Raw genomic sequence first — 20,364 nt, 5'->3', positions numbered from 1 at the left:
GGGTCGTCATTGGGGTGGGGGGTCATGGGGGGGTGGGGGTCCTCCTTGGGATATGGGGTCATTAGGATGGGGGGTCATCATTGGGGTGGGGGGTCGTGATTGGGGTGGGGGTCATCGTTGGGGTGGGGGGTCGTCATTGGGGTGGGGGTCATCGTTGGGGTGGGGGGTCATGGGGGTGTGGGGTCGTCATTGGGGTGGGGGTCATCATTGGGGTGGGGGTCATCGTTGGGGTGGGGGTCGTCATTGGGTCACGTGAGGGTCATGGGGGTGTGGGGTCATCATTGGGGTGGGGGGTCGTCAGTGGGGTGGGGGGCGTCAGTGGGGTGGGGGTCATGGGGGTGTGGGGTCATCATTGGGGTGGGGGTTGTCATTGGGGTGGGGGGTCGTCAGTGGGGGGGGTCACAGGGATGTGGGGTCATCATTGGGGTGGGGGTTGTCATTGGGGTGGGGGGGCTCAGGGGTGGGGGGTCATCATTGGGGTGGGGGGGCTCAGGGGTGGGGGGCGTCATTGGGGTGGGGGTCATCATTGGGGTGGGGGTCATTGTTGGGGTCGGGGGATGCAGAGATGTGGGGTCATCATTGGGGTGGGGGTTGTCATTGGGGTGGGGGGTCATGGGGGGGTGGGGGTCATCATTGGGGTGGGGGGTCGTGATTGGGGTGGGGGTCATCGTTGGGGTGGGGGGTCATGGGGGTGTGGGGTCATCATTGGGGTGGGGGGTCTCAGGGATGTGGGGTCATCACTGGGGTGGGGGTCATCATTGGGGTCACACAGATGTGGGGTCATCATTGGGGTGGGGGGTCGTGATTGGGGTGGGGGGTCATCATTGGGGTGGGGGTCATGGTGGTGTGGGGTCGTCATTGGGGTGGGGGTTGTCATTGGGGTGGGGGGTCGTGATTGGGGTGGGGGGTCATCATTGGGGTGGGGGGTCGTGATTGGGGTGGGGGTCGTCATTGGGGTGGGGGTCATGGGGGTGTGGGGTCATCATTGGGGTGGGGGTCATGGGGGTGTGGGGTCATCATTGGGGTGGGGGGTCGTGATTGGGGTGGGGGTCATCGTTGGGGTGGGGGGTCATGGGGGTGTGGGGTCGTCATTGGGGTGGGGGGTCATGGGGGGGTGGGGGTCCTCCTTGGGATATGGGGTCATTAGGATGGGGGGTCATCATTGGGGTGGGGGTCATTGTTGGGGTCGGGGGATGCAGGGATGTGGGGTCATCGTTGGGGTGGGGGGTCGTCATTGGGGTGGGGGTCATCGTTGGGGTGGGGGGTCATGGGGGTGTGGGGTCGTCATTGGGGTGGGGGTCATGGGGGTGTGGGGTCATCATTGGGGTGGGGGGTCGTGATTGGGGTGGGGGTCGTCATTGGGGTGGGGGTCATGGGGGTGTGGGGTCATCATTGGGGTGGGGGTCATCATTGGGGTGGGGGGACATGGGGGGGTGGGGGTCGTCATTGGGGTGGGGGTCATGGGGGCAGGGGTTCTTCATTGGGGTGGGGGGTCTCAGGGATGTGGGGTCATCATTGGGGTGGGGGGTCGTGATTGGGGTGGGGGTCATCGTTGGGGTGGGGGGTCTCGGGGATGTGGGGTCGTCATTGGGGTGGGGGTTGTCATTGGGGTGGGGGTCATGGGGGTGTGGGGTCATCATTGGGGTGGGGGGTCGTCAGTGGGGTGGGGGGTCGTCATTGGGGTGGGGGTTGTTATTTGGGTGGGGGTCATCATTGGGGTCACAGGGATTTGGGGTCATCATTGGGGTGTGGGGTCGTCATTGGGGTGGGGAGTCTCAGGGATGTGGGGTCATCACTGGGGTGGGGGTCATCATTGGGGTCACACGGACGTGGGGTCATCATTGGGGTGGGGGGTCGTCATTGGGGTGGGGGGTCATGGGGGGGTGGGGGTCCTCCTTGGGATATGGGGTCATTAGGATGGGGGGTCATCATTGGGGTGGGGGGTCGTGATTGGGGTGGGGGTCATCGTTGGGGTGGGGGGTCGTCATTGGGGTGGGGGTCATCGTTGGGGTGGGGGGTCATGGGGGTGTGGGGTCGTCATTGGGGTGGGGGTCATCATTGGGGTGGGGGTCATCGTTGGGGTGGGGGTCGTCATTGGGTCACGTGAGGGTCATGGGGGTGTGGGGTCATCATTGGGGTGGGGGGTCGTCAGTGGGGTGGGGGGCGTCAGTGGGGTGGGGGTCATGGGGGTGTGGGGTCATCATTGGGGTGGGGGTTGTCATTGGGGTGGGGGGTCGTCAGTGGGGGGGGTCACAGGGATGTGGGGTCATCATTGGGGTGGGGGTTGTCATTGGGGTGGGGGGTAATGGGGGTGTGGGGTCGTCATTGGGGTGGGGGGGCTCAGGGGTGGGGGGTCATCATTGGGGTGGGGGGTCGTGATTGGGGTGGGGGTCATGGGATGGGGGATCATGGGGGTGTGGGGTCATCATTGGGGTCACAGCGATGTGGGGTCATCATTAGGGTGGGGGTCGTCATTGGGGTGGGGGTCAACATTGGGGTGGGGGGTCTCAGGGATGTGGGGTCATCATTGGGGTGGGGGTCCTCATTGGGATATGGGGTCATTAGGATGTGGGGTCATCATTGGGATGGGGGGGTCATGGGGTCATCGGGATATGGGGATATGGGATGTGGGGTGTGGGGATATGGGGTCATTGGGATGTGAGGATATGGGATGTGGGGTCCATGGGTTGTGGGGTCATCATTGGGGTGTGGGGTCATTGGGATTTGGGGTGGTTGGGATGTGGGGTCCATGGGTTGTGGGGTCATCAATGGGGTGTGGGGTCATTGGGATTTGGGGTGGTTGGGATGTGGGGTCCATGGGTTGTGGGGTCATCAATGGGGTGTGGGGTCATTGGGATTTGGGGTGGTTGGGATGTGGGGTCCATGGGTTGTGGGGTCATCAATGGGGTGTGGGGTCATTGGGATTTGGGGTGGTTGGGATGTGGGGTCCATGGGTTGTGGGGTCATCATTGGGGTGTGGGGTCATTGGGCCACGTGGGGACACATTGCAGCCATTTGGGGCCATTTGGGGCCACTGGGACCATTTGGGTTCACTGGGGCCATTTGGGGTCATCATTTGGAGCCACCATTTGGGGTCCCCTTTTGGGGTCATTGGGGTCACTATTTGGGGTCCCTGTTTGGGGTCATTGGGGTCCCTCTTTGGGGTCCCTGTTTGGGGACCCCTTTTGGGGTCTTTGCGGTCCCCGTTTGGGGTCATTGGGGTCCCTTTTTGGGGTCCCTCTTTGGGGTCCCCTTTTGGGGTCATTGGGGTCCTAATTTGGGGTCCCAGTTTGGGGTCCCCTTTTGGGGTCTTTGGGGTCCCCTTTTGGGGTCATTGGGGTCCCAGTTTGGGGTCCCCTTTTGGGGTCATTGGGGTCCCTATTTGGGGTCCCTCTTTGGGGTCCCCGTTTGGGGTCTTTGGGATCCCCATTTAGGGTCCCCGTTTGGGGTCATTGGGGTCCCTCTTTGGGGTCCCTCTTTGGGGTCCCTATTTGGGGTCCCCACTTGAGGTCACTGGGATCCCCATTTAGGGTCCCCTTTTGGGGTCATTGGGGTCCGTATTTGGGGTCCATCTTTGGTGTCCCCTTTTGGGGTCTTTGGGGTCCCCTTTTGGGGTCATTGGGGTCCCTCTTTGGGGTCCATCTTTGGTGTCCCCTTTTGGGGTCTTTGGGGCCCCCGTTTGGGGTCATTGGGGTCTGTATTTGGGGTCCCGTTTTGGGGTCCCCTTTTGGGGTCATTGGGGTCCCTATTTGGGGTCCCTCTTTGGGGTCCCCTTTTGGGGTCTTTGGGGTCCCTATTTGGGGTCTTTGGGGTCCCCGTTTGCGGTCATTGGGGTCCCTATTTGGGTTCCCTATTTGGGGCCCCCTTTTGGGGTCATTGGGTTCCGTATTTGGGGTCCCTCTTTGGGGTCCCTTTTTGGGGTCATTGGGGTCATTGGGGTCCCTATTTGGGGTCCCTCTTTGGGGTCCCCTTTTGGGGTCATTGGGGTCCCCTTTTGGGGTCATTGGGGTCCCTATTTGGGGTCCATCTTTGGTGTCCCCTTTTGGGGTCTTTGGGGCCCCCTTTTGGGGTCATTGGGGTCCCTCTTTGGGGTCCCTCTTTGGTGTCCCCTTTTGGGTTGTTTGGGATCCCCGTTTGGGGTCCCCGTTTGGGGTGTTTGGGATCCCCATTTTGGGTCACTATTTGGGGTCTCCGTTTGGGGTCATTGGGGTCCGTATTTGGGGTCCCTGTTTGGGGTCCCCTTTTGGGGTCTTTGGGGTCCCCGTTTGGGGTCATTGGGGTCCCTTTTTGGGGTCCCTCTTTGGGGTCCGTATTTGGGGTCCGTATTTGGGGTCATTGGGGTCATTGGGGCCCCTATTTGGGGTCCCTCTTTGGGGTCCCCTTTTGGGGTCATTGGGGTCCGTATTTGGGGTCCCTGTTTGGGATCCCCTTTTGGGGTCTTTGGGGTCCCCTTTTGGGGTCACTGGGGTCCCTGTTTGGGGTCCCCTTTTGGGGTCCCTGTTTGGGGTCCCTGTTTGGGGTCTCCATTTAGGGTCCCTCTTTGGGGTCCCCTTTTGGGGTCATTGGGTCCCTCTTTAGGGTCCCTGTTTGGGGTCCCTGTTTGGGGTCATTTGGGTCCCTATTTGGTGTCCCCTTTTGGGGTCATTGGGGTCCCTATTTGGGGTCCCCGTTTGGGGTATTTGGGATCCCCATTTAGGGTCCCCGTTTGGGGTCATTGGGGTCCCTCTTTGGGGTCCCTATTTGGGGTCCCCACTTGAGGTCACTGGGATCCCCATTTAGGGTCCCCTTTTGGGGTCATTGGGGTCCCTCTTTGGGGTCCCCTTTTGGGGTCCCCTTTTGGGGTCTTCGGGGTCCCCGTTTGGGGTCATTGGGGTCCCTATTTGGGGTCCCTATTTGGGGACCCCATTTGGGGTCATTGGGGTCCCTCTTTGGGGTCCCAGTTTGGGTTCCCCTTTTGGGGTCTTTGGGGTCCCCTTTTGGGGTCATTGGGGTCCCCATTTAGGGTCCCCTTTTGGGGTCTTTGGGATCCCCATTTTGGGTCACTATTTGGGGTCCCCGTTTGGGGTCATTGGGGTCCCTATTTGGGGTCCCTCTTTGGGGTCCCCTTTTGGGGTCACTGGGGTCCCTGTTTGGGGTCCCCTCTTTGGGGTCTCCATTTAGGGTCCCTCTTTGGGGTCCCCTTTTGGGGTCTTTGGGATCCCCATTTAGGGTCCCTGTTTGGGGTCATTGGGGTCCCTCTTTGGGGTCCCTCTTTGGGGTCCCCTTTTGGGGTCATTCGGGTCCCTATTCGGGGTCACTATTTGGGGTCCCTCTTTGGGGTCCCCGTTTGGGGTCATTGGGGTCCCTCTTTGGGGTCCCTATTTGGGTTCCCCTTTTGGGGTCTTTGGGGTCCCTCTTTGGGTTCATTGGGGTCCCCATTTAGGGTCCCCTTTTGGGGTCATTGGGGTCCCTATTTGGGGTCCCTCTTTGGGGTCCCCGTTTGGGGTCATTGGGGTCCCTTTTTGGGGTCCCTCTTTGGGGTCCCTGTTTGGGGTTATTGGGGTCCCTATTTGGGGTCCCCTTTTCAGATCATTGGCATCCCTATTTGGGGTTATTGGGGTCCCCTTTTGGGGTCTTTGGGATCCCCATTTAGGGTCCCCTGTTGAGGTCTTTGGGGTCCCTCTTTGGGGTCCCCTTTTGGGGTCATTGGGATCCCCATTTAGGGTCCCCTTTTGGGGTCTTTGGGGTCCCTATTTGGGGTCCCCTTTTGGGGTCATTCGGGTCCCTATTTGGGGTCCCTCTTTGGGGTCCCCGTTTGGGGTCATTGGGGTCCCTATTTGGGGTCCCTATTTGGGGTCCCCTTTTGGGGTCATTGGGGTCCCTCTTTGGGGTCCCTATTTGGGTTCCCCTTTTGGGGTCTTTGGGGTCCCCTTTTGGGGTCATTGGGGTCCCTCTTTGGGGTCCGTCTTTGGGGTCCCCTTTTGGGGTCTTTGGGGTCCCCGTTTGGGGTCATTGGGGTCCCTATTTGGGGTCCCTATTTGGGGACCCCATTTGGGGTCATTGGGGTCCTAATTTGGGGTCCCAGTTTGGGTTCCCCTTTTGGGGTCTTTGGGGCCCCCTTTTGGGGTCATTGGGGTCCCCATTTAGGGTCCCCTTTTGGGGTCTTTGGGATCCCCATTTTGGGTCACTATTGGGGGTCCCCGTTTGGGGTCATTGGGGTCCCTATTTGGGGTCCCTATTTGGGGTCACCTTTTGGGGTCTTTGGGGTCCATCTTTGGGTTCATTGGGGTCCCCATTTAGGGTCCCCTTTTGGGGTCATTGGGGTCCCTATTTGGGGTCCCTCTTTGGGGTCCCCGTTTGGGGTCATTGGGGTCCCTTTTTGGGGTCACTATTTGGGGTCCCTGTTTGGGGTTATTGGGGTCCCTATTTGGGGTCCCCTTTTCAGATCATTGGCATCCCTATTTGGGGTTATTGGGGTCCCCTTTTGGGGTCTTTGGGATCCCCATTTAGGGTCCCCTGTTGAGGTCTTTGGGGTCCCTCTTTGGGGTCCCCTTTTGGGGTCTTTGGGATCCCCATTTAGGGTCCCCTTTTGGGGTCTTTGGGGTCCGTCTTTGGGGTCCCCTTTTGGGGTCATTCGGGTCCCTATTTGGGGTCCCTCTTTGGGGTCCCCGTTTGGGGTCATTGGGGTCCCTCTTTGGGGTCCCTATTTGGGTTCCCCTTTTGGGGTCTTTGGGGTCCCCTTTTGGGGTCATTGGGGTCCCTATTTGGGGTCCCTCTTTGGGGTCCCCGTTTGGGGTCCCTATTCGGGGTCCCTCTTTGGGGTCCCCTTTTGGGGTCCCCTTTTGGGGTCATTGGGGTCCCTCTTTGGGGTCCCTATTTGGGTTCCCCTTTTGGGGTCTTTGGGGTCCCCTTTTGGGGTCATTGGGGTCACTATTTGGGGTCCCCTTTTGGGGTCATTGGGGTCCCTCTTTGGGGTCCGTCTTTGGGGTCCCCGTTTGGGGTCTTTGGGGTCCCCGTTTGGGGTCATTGGGGTCCGTATTTGGGGTCCCAGTTTGGGGTCCCCTTTTGGGGTCTTTGGGGTTCCTGTTTGGGGTCTCCATTTAGGGTCCCTCTTTGGCGTCCCCTTCTGGGGTCATTGGGGTCCCTGTTTGGGGTCCCCTTTTGGGGTCCCTGTTTGGGGTCATTGGGGTCCCTCTTTGGGGTCCATCTTTGGTGTCCCCTTTTGGGGTCTTTGGGGTCCCTCTTTGGGGTCCCTCTTTGGGGTCCCCGTTTGGGGTCATTGGGGTCTGTCTTTGGGGTCCCGTTTTGGGGTCCCCTTTTGGGGTCATTGGGGTCCGTATTTGGGGTCCCTGTTTGGGGTCCCTGTTTGGGGTCCCTGTTTGGGGTCATTGGGGTCCCTATTTGGGCTCCCTCTTTGGGGTCCCCGTTTGGGGTCATTGGGGTCCCTCTTTGGGGTCCCTATTTGGGGTCCCTGTTTGGGGTCCCCTTTTGGGGTCATTGGGGTCCGTATTTGGGGTCCCTCTTTGGGGTCCCTGTTTGGGGTCCCCTTTTGGGGTCATTGGGGTCCCTATTTGGGGTCCCAGTTTGGGTTCCCCTTTTGGGGTCTTTGGGGTCCCCTTTTGGGGTCACTGGGGTCCCTATTTGGGGTCCCTCTTTGGGGTCTCCATTTAGGGTCCCTCTTTGGGGTCCCCGTTTGGGGTCATTGGAGTCCCTGTTTGGGGTCCCTGTTTGGGGTCTCCATTTAGGGTCCCTCTTTAGGGTCCCTGTTTGGAGTCCCTGTTTGGGGTCATTTGCGTCCCTCTTTAGGGTCCCTGTTTGGGGTCCCCTTTTGGGGTCTTTGGGATCCCCATTTAGGGTCCCCTTTTGGGGTCATTGGGGTCCCTCTTTGGGGTCCCTATTTGGGGTCCCTGTTTGGGGTCCCCTTTTGGGGTCATTGGGGTCCGTATTTGGGGTCCATCTTTGGTGTCCCCTTTTGGGGTCTTTGGGGTCCCTCTTTGGGGTCCCTCTTTGGGGCCCCCTTTTGGGGTCATTGGGGTCCGTATTTGGGGTCCCTGTTTGGGGTCCCCTTTTGGGGTCATTGGGGTCCTAATTTGAGGTCCCAGTTTGGGGTCCCCTTTTGGGGTCTTTGGGGTCCCCTTTTGGGGTCATTGGGGTCCCTATTTGGGGTCCATCTTTGGTGTCCCCTTTTGGGGTCTTTGGGGCCCCCGTTTGGGGTCATTGGGGTCTGTCTTTGGGGTCCCTCTTTGGGGCCCCCTTTTGGGGTCATTGGGGTCCGTATTTGGGGTCCCTGTTTGGGGTCCCCTTTTGGGGTCATTGGGGTCCCTATTTGGGGTCCCTCTTTGGGGTCTTTGGGGTCCCCGTTTGGGGTCATTGGGGTCCGTCTTTGGGGTCCCTCTTTGGGGTCCCCTTTTGGGGTCATTGGGGTCCCTATTTGGGGTCCCTCTTTGGGGTCTTTGGGGTCCCCGTTTGGGGTCATTGGGGTCCGTCTTTGGGGTCCCTCTTTGGGGTCCCCTTTTGGGGTCATTGGGGTCCCTATTTGGGGTCCCTCTTTGGTGTCCCCTTTTGGGGTGTTTGGGATCCCCGTTTGGGTCACTATTTGGGGTGCCCGTTTGGGGTCATTGGGGTCCGTATTTGGGGTCCCAGTTTGGGGTCCGCTTTTGGGGTCTTTGGGGTTCCTGTTTGGGGTCTCCATTTAGGGTCCCTATTTGGGGTCCCCTTTTGGGGTCATTGGGGTCCCTGTTTGGGGTCCCCGTTTGGGGTCATTGGGGTCCCTGTTTGGGGTCCCCATTTGAGGTCACTGGGATCCCCATTTAGGGTCCCTGTTTGGGGTCATTGGGGTCCCTCTTTGGGGTCCCTGTTTGGGGTCCCCTTTTGGGGTCATTGGGGTCCCTCTTTGGGGTCCCTCTTTGGGGTCCCCTTTTGGGGTCATTGGGGTCCTAATTTGAGGTCCCAGTTTGGGGTCCCCGTTTGGGGTCATTGGGGTCTATCCTTGGTGTCCCCGTTTGGGGTCATTGGGGTCCCTCTTTGCTGTCCCTCTTTGGGGTCCCCGTTTGGGGTCGTTGGGGTCCCAATTTGGGGTCCCTATTTGGGGTCCGTCTTTGGTGTCCCCTTTTGGGGTCTTTGGGGTCCCTCTTTGCTGTTCCTCTTTGGGGTCCCCGTTTGGGGTCATTGGGGTCTGTCTTTGGGGTCCCGTTTTGGGGTCCCCTTTTGGGGTCATTGGGGTCCCTCTTTGCTGTCCCTCTTTTGGGTCCCCTTTTGGGGTCATTGGGGTCCCTATTTGGGGTCTTTGGGGTCCGTCTTTGGGGTCCCCGTTTGGGGTCATTGGGGTCATTGGGGTCCCTGTTTGGGGTCCCTATTTGGGGTCCCTGTTTGGGGTCCCCTTTTGGGGTCACCCACCTGGTGCTGCTCCCAGGCCCCATAGCGCTGCACCTCGGCCAGCAGGTCGCTGCAGAAGCGCTCCGAAAAGAGTGGGAACTGGTAGACATCAGGGCAGGGCTGGGGGGGGGGGGCAAAAAAAGTGAGGGGGGGGGCAATAAAAGTGGGGGGGGGGCGACCCCAAAAAGTTTGGGGACTCCCCCCCCCAAAAAAAAGAATTGGTTATGTAGGGTAAATGAATGGGAAGCGATTCGTTAGGAAGAAATCAAGGGGGGGGGGGCTTCTATTGGGTCTGGGGGGGGCATGAATTAATTTGGGGGGGGGGGGGGGCGTAAAACATCACAGCCCCCCCCCAGAAATAAAAGACCCCCCCCCCACAAAAAAACCCCACAATATAAGGGGGCAATTTGGGGGGGGGGGCACCAATGGATCACAATGGGGGGGGGTGAGGCCCCCAGTGTCACCTGTTGGGTCTGGGGGGGGGGCATGAATTAATTTTGGGGGGGGGGGGGGCGTAAAACATCACAGCCCCCCCCCAGAAATAAAAGACCCCCCCCCAAAATACAATGAGGGTGGCAATGTGGGGGGGGGAAAATAGATCACAATTGGGGGGGGGGGGGCACTTTTTATGGGGGGGGGCAATTTTAATGGGGGGTCCCTTTTTTATGGGGGGGGTCTCTTTTTTTATGGGAGGGGTCCCCTTTTATGGGGGGGGGTCTCCCTTTATGGGGGGGTCAATTTTAATGGGGGGGTCCCCTTTTATATGGGGGGGGTCCGTTTTTTTTGGGGGGGGTCCCCTTTTACATGGGGGGGTCCCCTTTTATGGGGGGGGGTCTCCCTTTATGGGTGGGTCGATTTTAATGGGGGGGTCCCCTTTCATATGGGGGGGTCCCTTTTTTTTGGGGGGGGTCTCTTTTTTGGGGGTTCCCCTTTTTATGGGGGGGGGTCCCTTTCGATGGGGGGGGGGCGTTTTATATGGGGGGGGTCCCCTTTTATATGGGGGTTCCCTTTTTTATGGGGGGGTTCCCTTTTATGGGGGGGGTCCTTTTTTATGGGGGGGTTAATTTTAATGGGGGGGGTCCCTTTTTTTTGGGGTTTTCCACTTTTATATGGGGTGGTCCCTTTTTTTGGGGGGGGGTCCCTTTTTTATGGGGGGGTCCATGTTTTGGGGGGGGGGTCTTTCTTTATGGGGGAGTCAATTTTAATGAGGGGGGGTCCCTTATGTGGGGGAGCCCTTTTTAGGGGGGGTCCTCTTTTATATGGGGGGGTCCCTTTTTCTGGGGGGGGGTCGTTTTTTATTGGGGGTCAATTTTAACGAGGGGGGGTCCCTTATGTGGGGGAGCCCTTTTTAGGGGGGGGGTCCCTTTTCATCGGGGGGGCTCCCTTTTTTTTGGGGGGGTCCCTTTTATGGGGGGGGTCCCTTTTTTGGGGGGGGTCCTTTTTTATGGGGGGGTCAATTTTAATGGGGGGGGTCCCTTTTTTATGGGGTGTCCACTTTTATATGGGGGGGTCCCTTTTTGGGGGGGGGTCCCCTTTTATATCGGGGGCTCCCTTTTTTGGGGGGGGGGCCCTTTTTATGGGGGGGGTCCCTTTTTATAGGGGGTCCCCTTTCATATGGGGAGAGTCCTTTTTTTTGGGGGGGGGGTCTCTTTTTATGGGGGGATCAATTTTAATGGGGGGGGGTCCGTTATGTGGGGGAGCCCTTTTTGTGGGGGGGGTCCCTTTTCATCGGGGGGGCTCCCTTTTTTTGGGGGGGGGTCCCTTTTATGGGGGGGTCAATTTTAAAGGGGGGGTCCTCTTTTATATGGGGGGGGTCCCTTTTTTACGGGGGGTCCCCTTTTATGGGGGGCTCCCTTTTGATGGGGGGGCCACTCTTTTTGGGGGGGGTCCCTTTTTTGGGGGGGTCCCCTTTTATATGGGGGGGGTCCTTTTTTTTGGGGGGGGTCTTTTTTTATGGGGGGGTCAATTTTAATGGGGGGGGTCCCCTTTTTTTGGGGGGGGTCTTTTTTTGGGGGGGGGTCAATTTTAATGGGGGGGGGTCCCTTTTTATAGGGGGTCCACTTTTATATGGGGGGGTCCCTTTTTTGGGGGGGGCTCCCTTTCTATGGGGGGGTCACTTTTTACAGGGGGTCCCTTTTTATATGGGGGGGGGTCCCTTTTTTTGGGGGGGGGTCTCTTTTTATGGGGGGGTCAATTTTAACGGGGGGGGGTCCCTTATGTGGGGGAGCCCTTTTTATGGGGGGGGGGTCCCTTTTATGGGGGGGGTCCTCTCTTTATGGGGGGGTCAATTTTAATGGGGGGGTCCCCTTTTTTTGGGGGGGGTCTTTTTTTGGGGGGGGAGTCAATTTTAATGGGGGGGGAATTTTAATGGGGGGGTCCCTTTTTTTTTGGGGGGGTCCCTTTCTATGGGGGAGGTCCCTTTTTACGGGGGGGTCCCTTTTTTTTGGGGGGGGTCTCTTTTTATGGGGGGGGGTCTCTCTTTATGGGAGGGTCAATTTTAATGGGGGGGGTCCCTTTTTATAGGGGGTCCACTTTGATATGGGGGGGTCCCTTTTTCTGGGGGGGGGGGTCTTTTATTATTGGGGGTCAATTTTAATGAGGGGGGGTCCCTTATGTGGGGGAGCCCTTTTTATGGGGGGGGTCCCTTTTCATCGGGGGGGCTCCCTTTCGATGGGGGGGGTCCCTTTTTTGGGGGGGGGGGTCCCTTTTATGGGGGGGGTCCCTTTTTACGGGGGGGTCCCTTTTTATATGGGGGGGTCCCTTTTTTTTGGGGGGGGTCTCTTTTTATGGGGGGCTGCCTTTTGATGGGGGGGGTCCCTTTTTATAGGGGGTCCCCTTTCATATGGGGGGGGTCCTTTTTTTTGGGGGGGGGCTCTCTTTTCATGGGGGGGTCAATTTTAATGGGGGGGGGGGTCCCTTATGGGGGGGGTCCCTTTTCATGGGGGGGTCCCCTTTTATATGCGGGGCCCCTTTTTTGGGGGGGGGTCCCCTTTTATGGGGGGGGTCCCTTTGTATGGGGGGGGGATCCCTTTTTTTTGGGGGGGGCTCCATTTCGAAGGTGATTCCTTACAGCTGGGGGGGGGGGGGGCAGCCTTCGTGCTTTTATGGGGCTGAATTTATGGGGGCCAATAGAACGGAAACAAGGGGGGGGGGGTAAAATGAAAGGCATGGGGGGGGAGGGGGGGGGTCTGAAATATTTTGAGCCCCCCCCCCCAAAAAAAAAAAATGTACCTCCTGGTAGAGATGATCCTCAAATATCCGGCTGTGGTTCTGGTGGATGTATTTCTCCTCCCAGTCCTGAAACGCAGGGATTTTTTTTTTGGGGGGGGGGGGGCAGGATGCTGGGGGGGGGGATTTTTTTTTTGGGGGGGGGGGGCTCACCACTGGGTTGTCAATGAACTGCCACAGGTCGGGGTGCAGGTGGGAGGTGTTGTAGGACGCCGTGGTCACCAGGTGCCCAAAGTGCTGCCGGTTGGTGACGTGTAGGAATGTGCCCTAAGTAGGGTTTTTTTTGGGGGGGGGGGGCACAAGGTGAGACCCCCCCCCCTGTAAAATGCATCCAGATCCAGACGTGGGGGGAGGGAGGGGAGGGGGGGGGGGATAGGGGGGGGGTTGGGGGGTGCTGGGGGGTTGTGGGGGGGGCTGGGGGGGGCACAATGGGGTGCAGGGGGGGGGACTGGGGGGGCACGTTGTGGGATACTGGGGTGCTGGGGGGCTACAATGGTGGATCTTGGGGTGCTGGGGGGGCTGGGGGGGCAGATTGGGGGTCATTGGGTGCTGGGGGGGCACAATGGGGTGCTGGGGGGGGACTGGGGGGGCACGTTGTGGGATACTGGGGTGTTGGGGGGGGATTTGGGGTGCTGGGGGGGCACACTGGGGTGCTGGGGGGGGGCACAACTGTGGGATATTGGGGTGCTGGGGGGCGAATTTGGGGTGGTGGGGGGCACAATGGGGGTCATTGGGTGCTGGGGGAGCAGAATGGGGTGCTGGGGGGACTGGGGGGGCACATTGTGGGATATTGGGGTGCTGGGGGGGAATTTGGGGTGCTGGGGGGGGCTGGGGGGGCAGATTGGGGGATATTGGGGTGCTGGGGGGGCACTCCTGGTTGGGGACGTGTAGGAATGTGCCCTAAGTAGGGTTTTTTTTGGGGGGGGGGCACAGGGTGAGACCCCCCCCTCCTGTAAAATGCATCCAGATCCAGACGTGGGGGCAGGGAGGGGAGGGGGGGGGGGGATGGGAGGGGTTATTGGGGGGTGTTGGGGTGATGGGGGGGGTGTGGGGGGGGCTGGGGGGGGCACAATGGGGTGCTGGGGGGGGGCTGGGGGGGCACATTGTGGGATATTGGGGTGCTGGGGGGGGGAATTAGGGGTGCTGGGGGGCACAATGGGGGTCATTGGGTGCTGGGGGGGGGACTGGGGGGGCACAATAGGGGATATTGGGGTGCTGGGGGGGAATTTGGGGTGCTGGGGGGGGCTGGGGGGGCACATTATGGGATACTGGGGTGCTGGGGGGGGGATTTGGGGTGCTGGGGGGGGGACTGGGGGGGCACGTTGTGGGATACTGGGGTGCTGGGGGGGCTACAATGGTGGATATTGGGGTGCTGGGGGGGCAGATTGGGGGTCATTGGGTGCTGGGTGGGCACAATGGGGTGCTGGGGGGGGACTGGGGGGGCACATTGTGGGATATTGGGGTGCTGGGGGGGGAATTTGGGGTGGTGGGGGGCACAATGGGGGCCATTGGGTGCTGGGGGGGGGACTGGGGGGGCACATTATGGGATACTGGGGTGCTGGGGGGGATTTGGGGTGGTGGGGGGCACAATGGGGGTCATTGGGTGCTGGGGGGGCACAATGGGGTGCAGGGGGGGGGACTGGGGGGGCACATTGTGGGATATTGGGGTGCTGGGGGGGGATTTGGGATGCTGGGGGGCACACTGGGGTGCTGGGGGGCACAACTGTGGGATATTGGGGTGCTGGGGGGGGAATTTGGGGTGGTGGGGGGCACAATGGGGGTCATTGGGTGCTGGGGGGGGGACTGGGGGGGCACAATAGGGGATATTGGGGTGCTGGGGGGGGGATTTGCGGTGCTGGGGGGCACATCGGGGGATATTGGGGTGCTGGGGGGGTATTTGGGGTGCTGGGGGGGCACATTTGGGTGCTGGGGGGCAGATTGGGGGATATTGGGGTGCTGGGGGGGCACTCCTGGTTGGTGACGTGTAGGAATGTGCCCTACGTATTTTTTTTGGGGGGGGGGGGCACAAGCTGGGACCCCCCCCCCTGTAAAATGCATCCAGATCCAGACGTGGGGGGAGGGAGGGGAGGGGGGAGGGGAGGGGGGAGGGGGGGATGGGGGGGGTCAAATGCTTTGGGGGGGGGTCATGTTGGGGGGGGGCCACATTCGAGGGGGGGCTGGGAGGGGGGTGGAAGGTTTTGAGGGGGGGGCACGTTGGGGGGGGGCAGAAGGGACCCACTGGGATACAGAAGGGGGGTGGGGGGCAGGGGGGGTCAAAGGCTTTGGGGGGGGGGTCATGTTGGGGTGGGGGGGGGACAGGAGGGGGATGGAAGACTTTGGGGGGGGGGGTATGTTATGGGGGGGGCAGAAGGGATCCACTGGGATACAGAAAGGGGGTGGGGGGGGGGGGTCAAAGGCTTTGGGGGGGGTAACGTTTGGGGGGGAGGGGTCCATTATCGGTCTGGCGGGGGGGTCACGGAGTGGGGGGGGGCAGAGGGGATCCCATGGAATATACAAAGGTGGGGGGGGGTCGAAGGCTTTGGGGGGGGTCACGTTTGGGGGGGGCCACTTTGGCGGGGGGGCGGAAGGGATCCACAGAAGGGGGGTGGGGGGGGTCGAAGGCTTTGGGGGGGGGTCACGTTTGGGGGGGGGGGGGGCAGAAGGGACCCACTGGGATACAGAAAGGAGGTGGGGGGGGGGTCGAAGGCTTTGGGGGGGGGGTCATGTTAGGGGGGGGCACGTTCGTGGGGGGGGGATGTGAGGGGGGTCGAAGGCTTTGGGGGGGGTCATGTTGGGGGGGGGGCAGAAGGAATATAGAAAAGTATTGGGGGGGGGGTCGAAGGCTTTGGGGGGGGTCACGTTTGGGGGGGGCCACTTTGGGGGGGGGACAGAAGGGACCCACTGGGATACAGAAGGGGGGTGGAGGGGGGTCGAAGGCTTTGGGGGGGGGGGGTTATGTTATGGGGGGGGGCAGAAGGGACCCACTGGGATACAGAAGGGGGGTGGGGGTGGGGTCGAAGGCTTTGGGGGGGGGGGTCCACGTTGTGAGGGGGGGGGGGGGGGTCCATTATCGGTCTGGCGGGGGGGTCACGGAGTGGGGGGGGGTGGGGGGAGGTCTGACCCTTTCCCTGGCCGCCCGGCACCACGCCATGTCGGGGTCGGTGTCCTCCTGGTCGAACAGCCGCTGCCCCCCCAGCGGCCCCCGCAGCACCGCCCCCCCCAGCAGGTAGGCGTGGCTGACGTACGGCACGTTCCAAACGCCCCTGCAGCAACGCAATGGGGCCGCTTAGGCCACGCCCACTTCCCCTCCCCCCCTTGTCGCAAGCCACGCCTCTTGGCTTAGGCCACGCCCACCGCACTCCCCCCATCCATAGCCGGCGTTGCGTATGGCCACGCCCCCCAGTCGGTGGCTACGCCCACAAGCCACGCCCATTGCGTGCAAACCACGCCCACTTCTCCCCCGTAGCCCCACCCACCGGCCGCACCCCCCTCCTCCACTGATGCTGCCCCCGCGTGTCAATCACAGCTGGCCACGCCCCTTCAGTGTTCATTGCAATTAGCCACGCCCCCAACAAGGCGGCTCCGCCCCATTGCGCACCCCCAGGCCACGCCCACCAGCCACAGGCCACGCCCGTTTCACCATATAGCCCCTCCCCTGGCCACGCCCCCCGATCGCATTGATCCCACCCCCTCACGTCAATCGGTGCTGCTCACGCCCCCTGATAGGCCGCCTCAATTTGGCCACGCCCCCAATCGCTGGCCACGCCCCAAAGCGCTCATAGGCCACGCCCATTTCTTGCCTTACCTCCGCTTGGCCACGCCCACCGCATGCCGGCCCCGCCCCCTTGGCTCTTTTAGGCCACGCCCACATTCCGCTGCCATTGGCTGGGTGAGGCGCGGCTTCTGATTGGGGGTGTGGGTGTGGCCCAAGAAAAGGGGCGTGGCTTATTGGAAAGGGGCGTGGCTCACAGGCTTGGCCAGATTGCAATGTAAATAAAGGGGCGTGGCTTAACCAACTGGGCGTGGCCTAACCAAGGGGGCGTGGTTTGACCAGGGGCTTGACCTGGGGGGCGTGGCTTCAATAAGGGGGTGGGGCTAACCGACGGGGGCGTGGTCTAAGCAGGTGGGCGTGGCGATGAGGAGCGCTGCAGTGGGCGGGGCTACGAGAAGGGGGCGGGGCCTGCAACGGCGCAGCCTATGGGTGCGGGTGTTGTTGCTATGCAAATGAGGGGGCGGTCGTTATGCAAATGAGTTGGGGGGTCACCTGACCTGCGGCGGCCCTGCACGATGTCCACGTAATCCTCGGAGCGAGCGTAGAAACCATCGGGGCCCAGGGCGCCCCAAAAGTTGGACCACAGCTTCCCGGGCCGGGACAGCAGGGGGGCCAGAACCGGGCTGGGGGGGCACAATGGGGTCAGGGGGGGCGCAGGGGGGTCAGGGGGGTCAGGGGGGGGGTCAGGGGGGGGTCAGGGGGGTCAGGGGGGTTGGGGGTTCAGGATGGGGTCAGAGGGGGTTGGGGGGGTCAGGATGGGGTCTGGGGGTGCGCAGGGGGGTCAGGGGGGTCAGGGGGGGGTCAGGGTGGGGTCAGGATGGGGTCAGAGCGGGTTGGGGGGGGTAGGGGGGGTCAGGATGGGGTCAGGGGGGGCGCAGTGGGGTTGGGGGGGGTCAGGGTGGGGTCAGGATGGGGTCAAGGGGGGTGCAATGGGGTCAGGGGGGTCAGGGTGCGGTCAGGATGGGGTCAGGATGGGGTCAGAGGGGGTTGGGGGGGTCAGGGTGGGGTCAGGGGGGGCGCAGTGGGGTCGCGGGGGTCAGGATGGGTTCAGGATGGGGTTAGAGGGGGTTGGGGGGGGTTGGGGGGGTCAGGATGGGGTCAGAGGGGGCGCAATGGTGTCAAAGGGGTCAGGGGGGGTCAAGGGGGGCACAGTGGGGTCAGGGTGGGGTCAGGATGGGGTCAGAGGGGGTTGGGGGGGTCAGGATGGGGTCAGGGGGGGCACAGTGGGGTCGGGGGCGTCAGGGGGGTCAGGGTGGGGTCAAGGGGGGCGCAGTAGGGTTGGGGGGGGTCAGGGTGGGGTCAGGATGGGGTCAGAGCGGGTTGGGGGGGTTGGGGGGGTCAGGGGGGGTCAGGGGGGGTGCAGTGGGGTCAAGGGGGGTCAGGGGGCGTCAGAATGGGGTCAGGGGTGGCGCAGGGGGGTCGGGGGGGGTCAGGGTGGGGTCACAGGGGGCGCAATGGGGTCATGGGGGGTCAGGGTGGGGTCAGGGGGGGCGGAGTGGGGTTGGGGGGGGTCAGGGTGGGGTCAGGATGGGGTCAGGATGGGGTCAGAGGGGGTTGGGGGGGTCAGGGGGGATCAGGGTGGGGTCAGGATGGGATCAGAGGTCAGGGTGGGGTCAAGGGGGGCGCAGTGGGGTCGGGGGGTCAGGGTGAGGTCGGGGGGGTGCAGTGGGGTCGCGGGGGTCAGGATGGGTTCAGGATAGGGTCAGGGGGGGTTGGGGGGGGTTGGGAGGGTCAGGATGGGGTCAGGGGGGGCGCAGTGGGGTCAGGGTGGGGTCAGGATGGGGTCAGGGTGGGGTCAGGCGGGGCGCAGTGGGGTCAGGGGGGGTCAGGGTGGGGTCAAGGGGGGGTCAGGGGGGTCAGGGGGGGTCAGGATGGGGTCAGGATGGGGTCAGGGGGGGCGCAGGGGGGGTTGGGGGGTCAGGATGGGGTCAGGGGGGGCGCAGTGGGGTTGGGGGGGGTGAGGGGGGGTCAGGGTGGGGTCAGAGCGGGTTGGGGGGGGTTGGGGGGATCAGGATGGGGTCAGGGGGTGCGCAGTGGGGTCAAAGGGGTCAGGGGGGGGTCAAGGGGGGCGCAGTGGGGGCAGGGGGGGTCAGGGTGGGGTCAGGATGGGGTCAGGGTGGGGTCAAGGGGGGCGCAGTAGGGTTGGGGGGGCTGAGGGTGGGGTCAGGATGGGGTCAGAGCGGGTTGGGGGGGTTGGGGGGGTCAGGATGGGGTCAGGGGGGGCGCAGTGGGGTCAGGGGGGGTCAGGATGGGGTCAGGGGGGCGCAGTAGGGTCAGGGGGGGTCATGGGTGGGGTCAGGGGGGGCGCAGTGGGGTCGGGGGGGGTCAGGATGGTGTCAAGGGGGGCGCAGTGGGATCAGGGGGGTCAGGGTGGGGTCAGGGGGGGCGCAGTGGTGTCAAAGGGGTCAGGGGGGGTCAAGGGGGGCACAGTGGGGTCAGGGTGGGGTCAGGATGGGGTCAGAGGGGGTTGGGGGGGTCAGGATGGGGTCAGGGGGGGCGCAGTGGGGTTGGGGGGATCAGGATGGGGTCAGGATGGGGTCAGGGGGGACGGAGTGGGGTCAAAGGGGTCAGGGGGGGTCAAGGGGGGCGCAGTGGGGTCGGGGGGGTCAGGATGCGATCAGGGTGGGCGCAGTGGGGTCAGGGGGGGTCATGGGTGGGGTCAGGGGGGGCGCAGTGGGGTCACGGGGGTCAGGATGGGGTCAGGATGGGGTCAGAGGGGGTTGGGGGGGGTTGGGGGGGTCAGGATGGGGTCAGGGGGGGCGCAGTGGTGTCAAAGGGGTCAGGGGGGGTCAAGGGGGGCACAGTGGGGTCAGGGTGGGGTCAGGATGGGGTCAGAGGGGATTGGGGGGGTCAGGATGGGGTCAGGGGGGGCGCAGTGGGGTCAAAGGGGTCAGGGGGGGTCAGGGGGGCGCAGTGGGGTTGGGGGGGTCAGGGTGGGGTCAGGATGGGGTCACGGGGGGTTGGGGGGGTTGGGGGGGTGCAGTGGGGTCGGGGGGGTGAGGGTGGGGTCAGGATGGGGTCAGGATGGTGTCAAGGGGGGCGCAGTGGGGTCAGGCGGGTCAGGGTGGGGTCAGGATAGGGTCAGAGGGGGTTGGGGGGGTCAGGATGGGGTCGGGGGGGCGCAGTGGGGTCAGGGGGGTCAGGGTGGGGTCAGAGGGGGCGCAGTGGGGTCAGGGGGATCAGGGTGGGGTCAAGGGGGGCGCAGTGGGGTCAGGGTGGGGTCAGGATGGGGTCAGGATGGGGTCAGGGGGGCGCAGTGGGGTCAAAGGGGTCAGGGGGGGTCAAGGGGGGCGCAGTGGGGTCAGGGTGGGGTCAGGGGGGGTCAAGGGGGGCGCAATGGGGTCAGGGTTGTGGTTCGGGTTGGGGTTGTGGTTCTGGGTTTGGGTTCAGGTTGTGGTTGTGGTTCGGGTTGGGGTTGTGGTTCTGGGTTTGGGTTCAGGTTCTGGTTCGTGTTGGGGTCTGGGTTCTGGGTCTGGGTTCAGGTTCTGGTTAGGGTTGGGGTTCAGGTTGGGGTTTGGGTTCTGGTTGCAGTTGTGGTTCTGGGTTTGGGTTCAGGTTGGGGTTCAGGTTCTGGTTTGGGTTCAGGTTGTGGTTCTGGTTCTGGTTGGGGTTCAGGTTCTGGGTTTGGGTTCAGGTTCAGGTTCTGGTTGGGGTTCAGGTTGGGGTTGTGGTTCTGGGTTTGGGTTCAGGTTCTGGTTCGGGTTGGGGTTCAGGTTGGGGTTGGGGTTGTGGTTCTGGGTTTGGGTTCAGGTTCTGGGTTTGGGTTCAGGTTGTGGTTGTGGTTCGGGTTGGGGTCTGGGTTCTGGGTCTGGGTTCAGGTTCTGGTTCGGGTTGGGGTTCAGGTTGGGGTTTGGGTTCTGGTTGCAGTTGTGGTTCTGGGTTTGGGTTCGGGTTGGGGTTCAGGTTCTGGGTTTGGGTTCAGGTTGTGGTTCTGGTTCTGGTTGGGGTTCAGGTTCTGGGTTTGGGTTCAGGTTCAGGTTCTGGTTGGGGTTCAGGTTGGGGTTGTGGTT

At 62.4% G+C, this 20,364-nt stretch overlaps 1 protein-coding gene across 2 annotated transcripts in view; it reads right to left on the bottom strand.

Moving 5' to 3' along the window:
- The window catches only part of PLOD3 (procollagen-lysine,2-oxoglutarate 5-dioxygenase 3), a 118,722-nt gene that overhangs the window by 7,187 nt on the left and 91,171 nt on the right, over nucleotides 1-20,364 (bottom strand). For both annotated transcript variants that reach the window (XM_090129369.1, XM_090129370.1), the window contains exons 12-16: nucleotides 16,852-16,977; nucleotides 15,704-15,845; nucleotides 12,736-12,849; nucleotides 12,586-12,651; nucleotides 9,376-9,474 (exon numbers count right to left, since the gene is read on the bottom strand). In XM_090129369.1, the coding sequence (XP_089985495.1) occupies nucleotides 9,376-9,474; nucleotides 12,586-12,651; nucleotides 12,736-12,849; nucleotides 15,704-15,845; nucleotides 16,852-16,977 (547 nt within the window). The remainder of the gene's footprint in view (nucleotides 1-9,375; nucleotides 9,475-12,585; nucleotides 12,652-12,735; nucleotides 12,850-15,703; nucleotides 15,846-16,851; nucleotides 16,978-20,364) is intronic.

Source organism: Phasianus colchicus, chromosome 36 (genome assembly GCF_987193195.1).
Source record: "Phasianus colchicus chromosome 36, bPhaCol1.hap1.1, whole genome shotgun sequence".
NCBI lineage: Eukaryota > Metazoa > Chordata > Aves > Galliformes > Phasianidae > Phasianus > Phasianus colchicus.
Note: the sequence above shows the minus strand (reverse complement) of the source record. Positions and strands in the feature narration are given on the sequence as shown.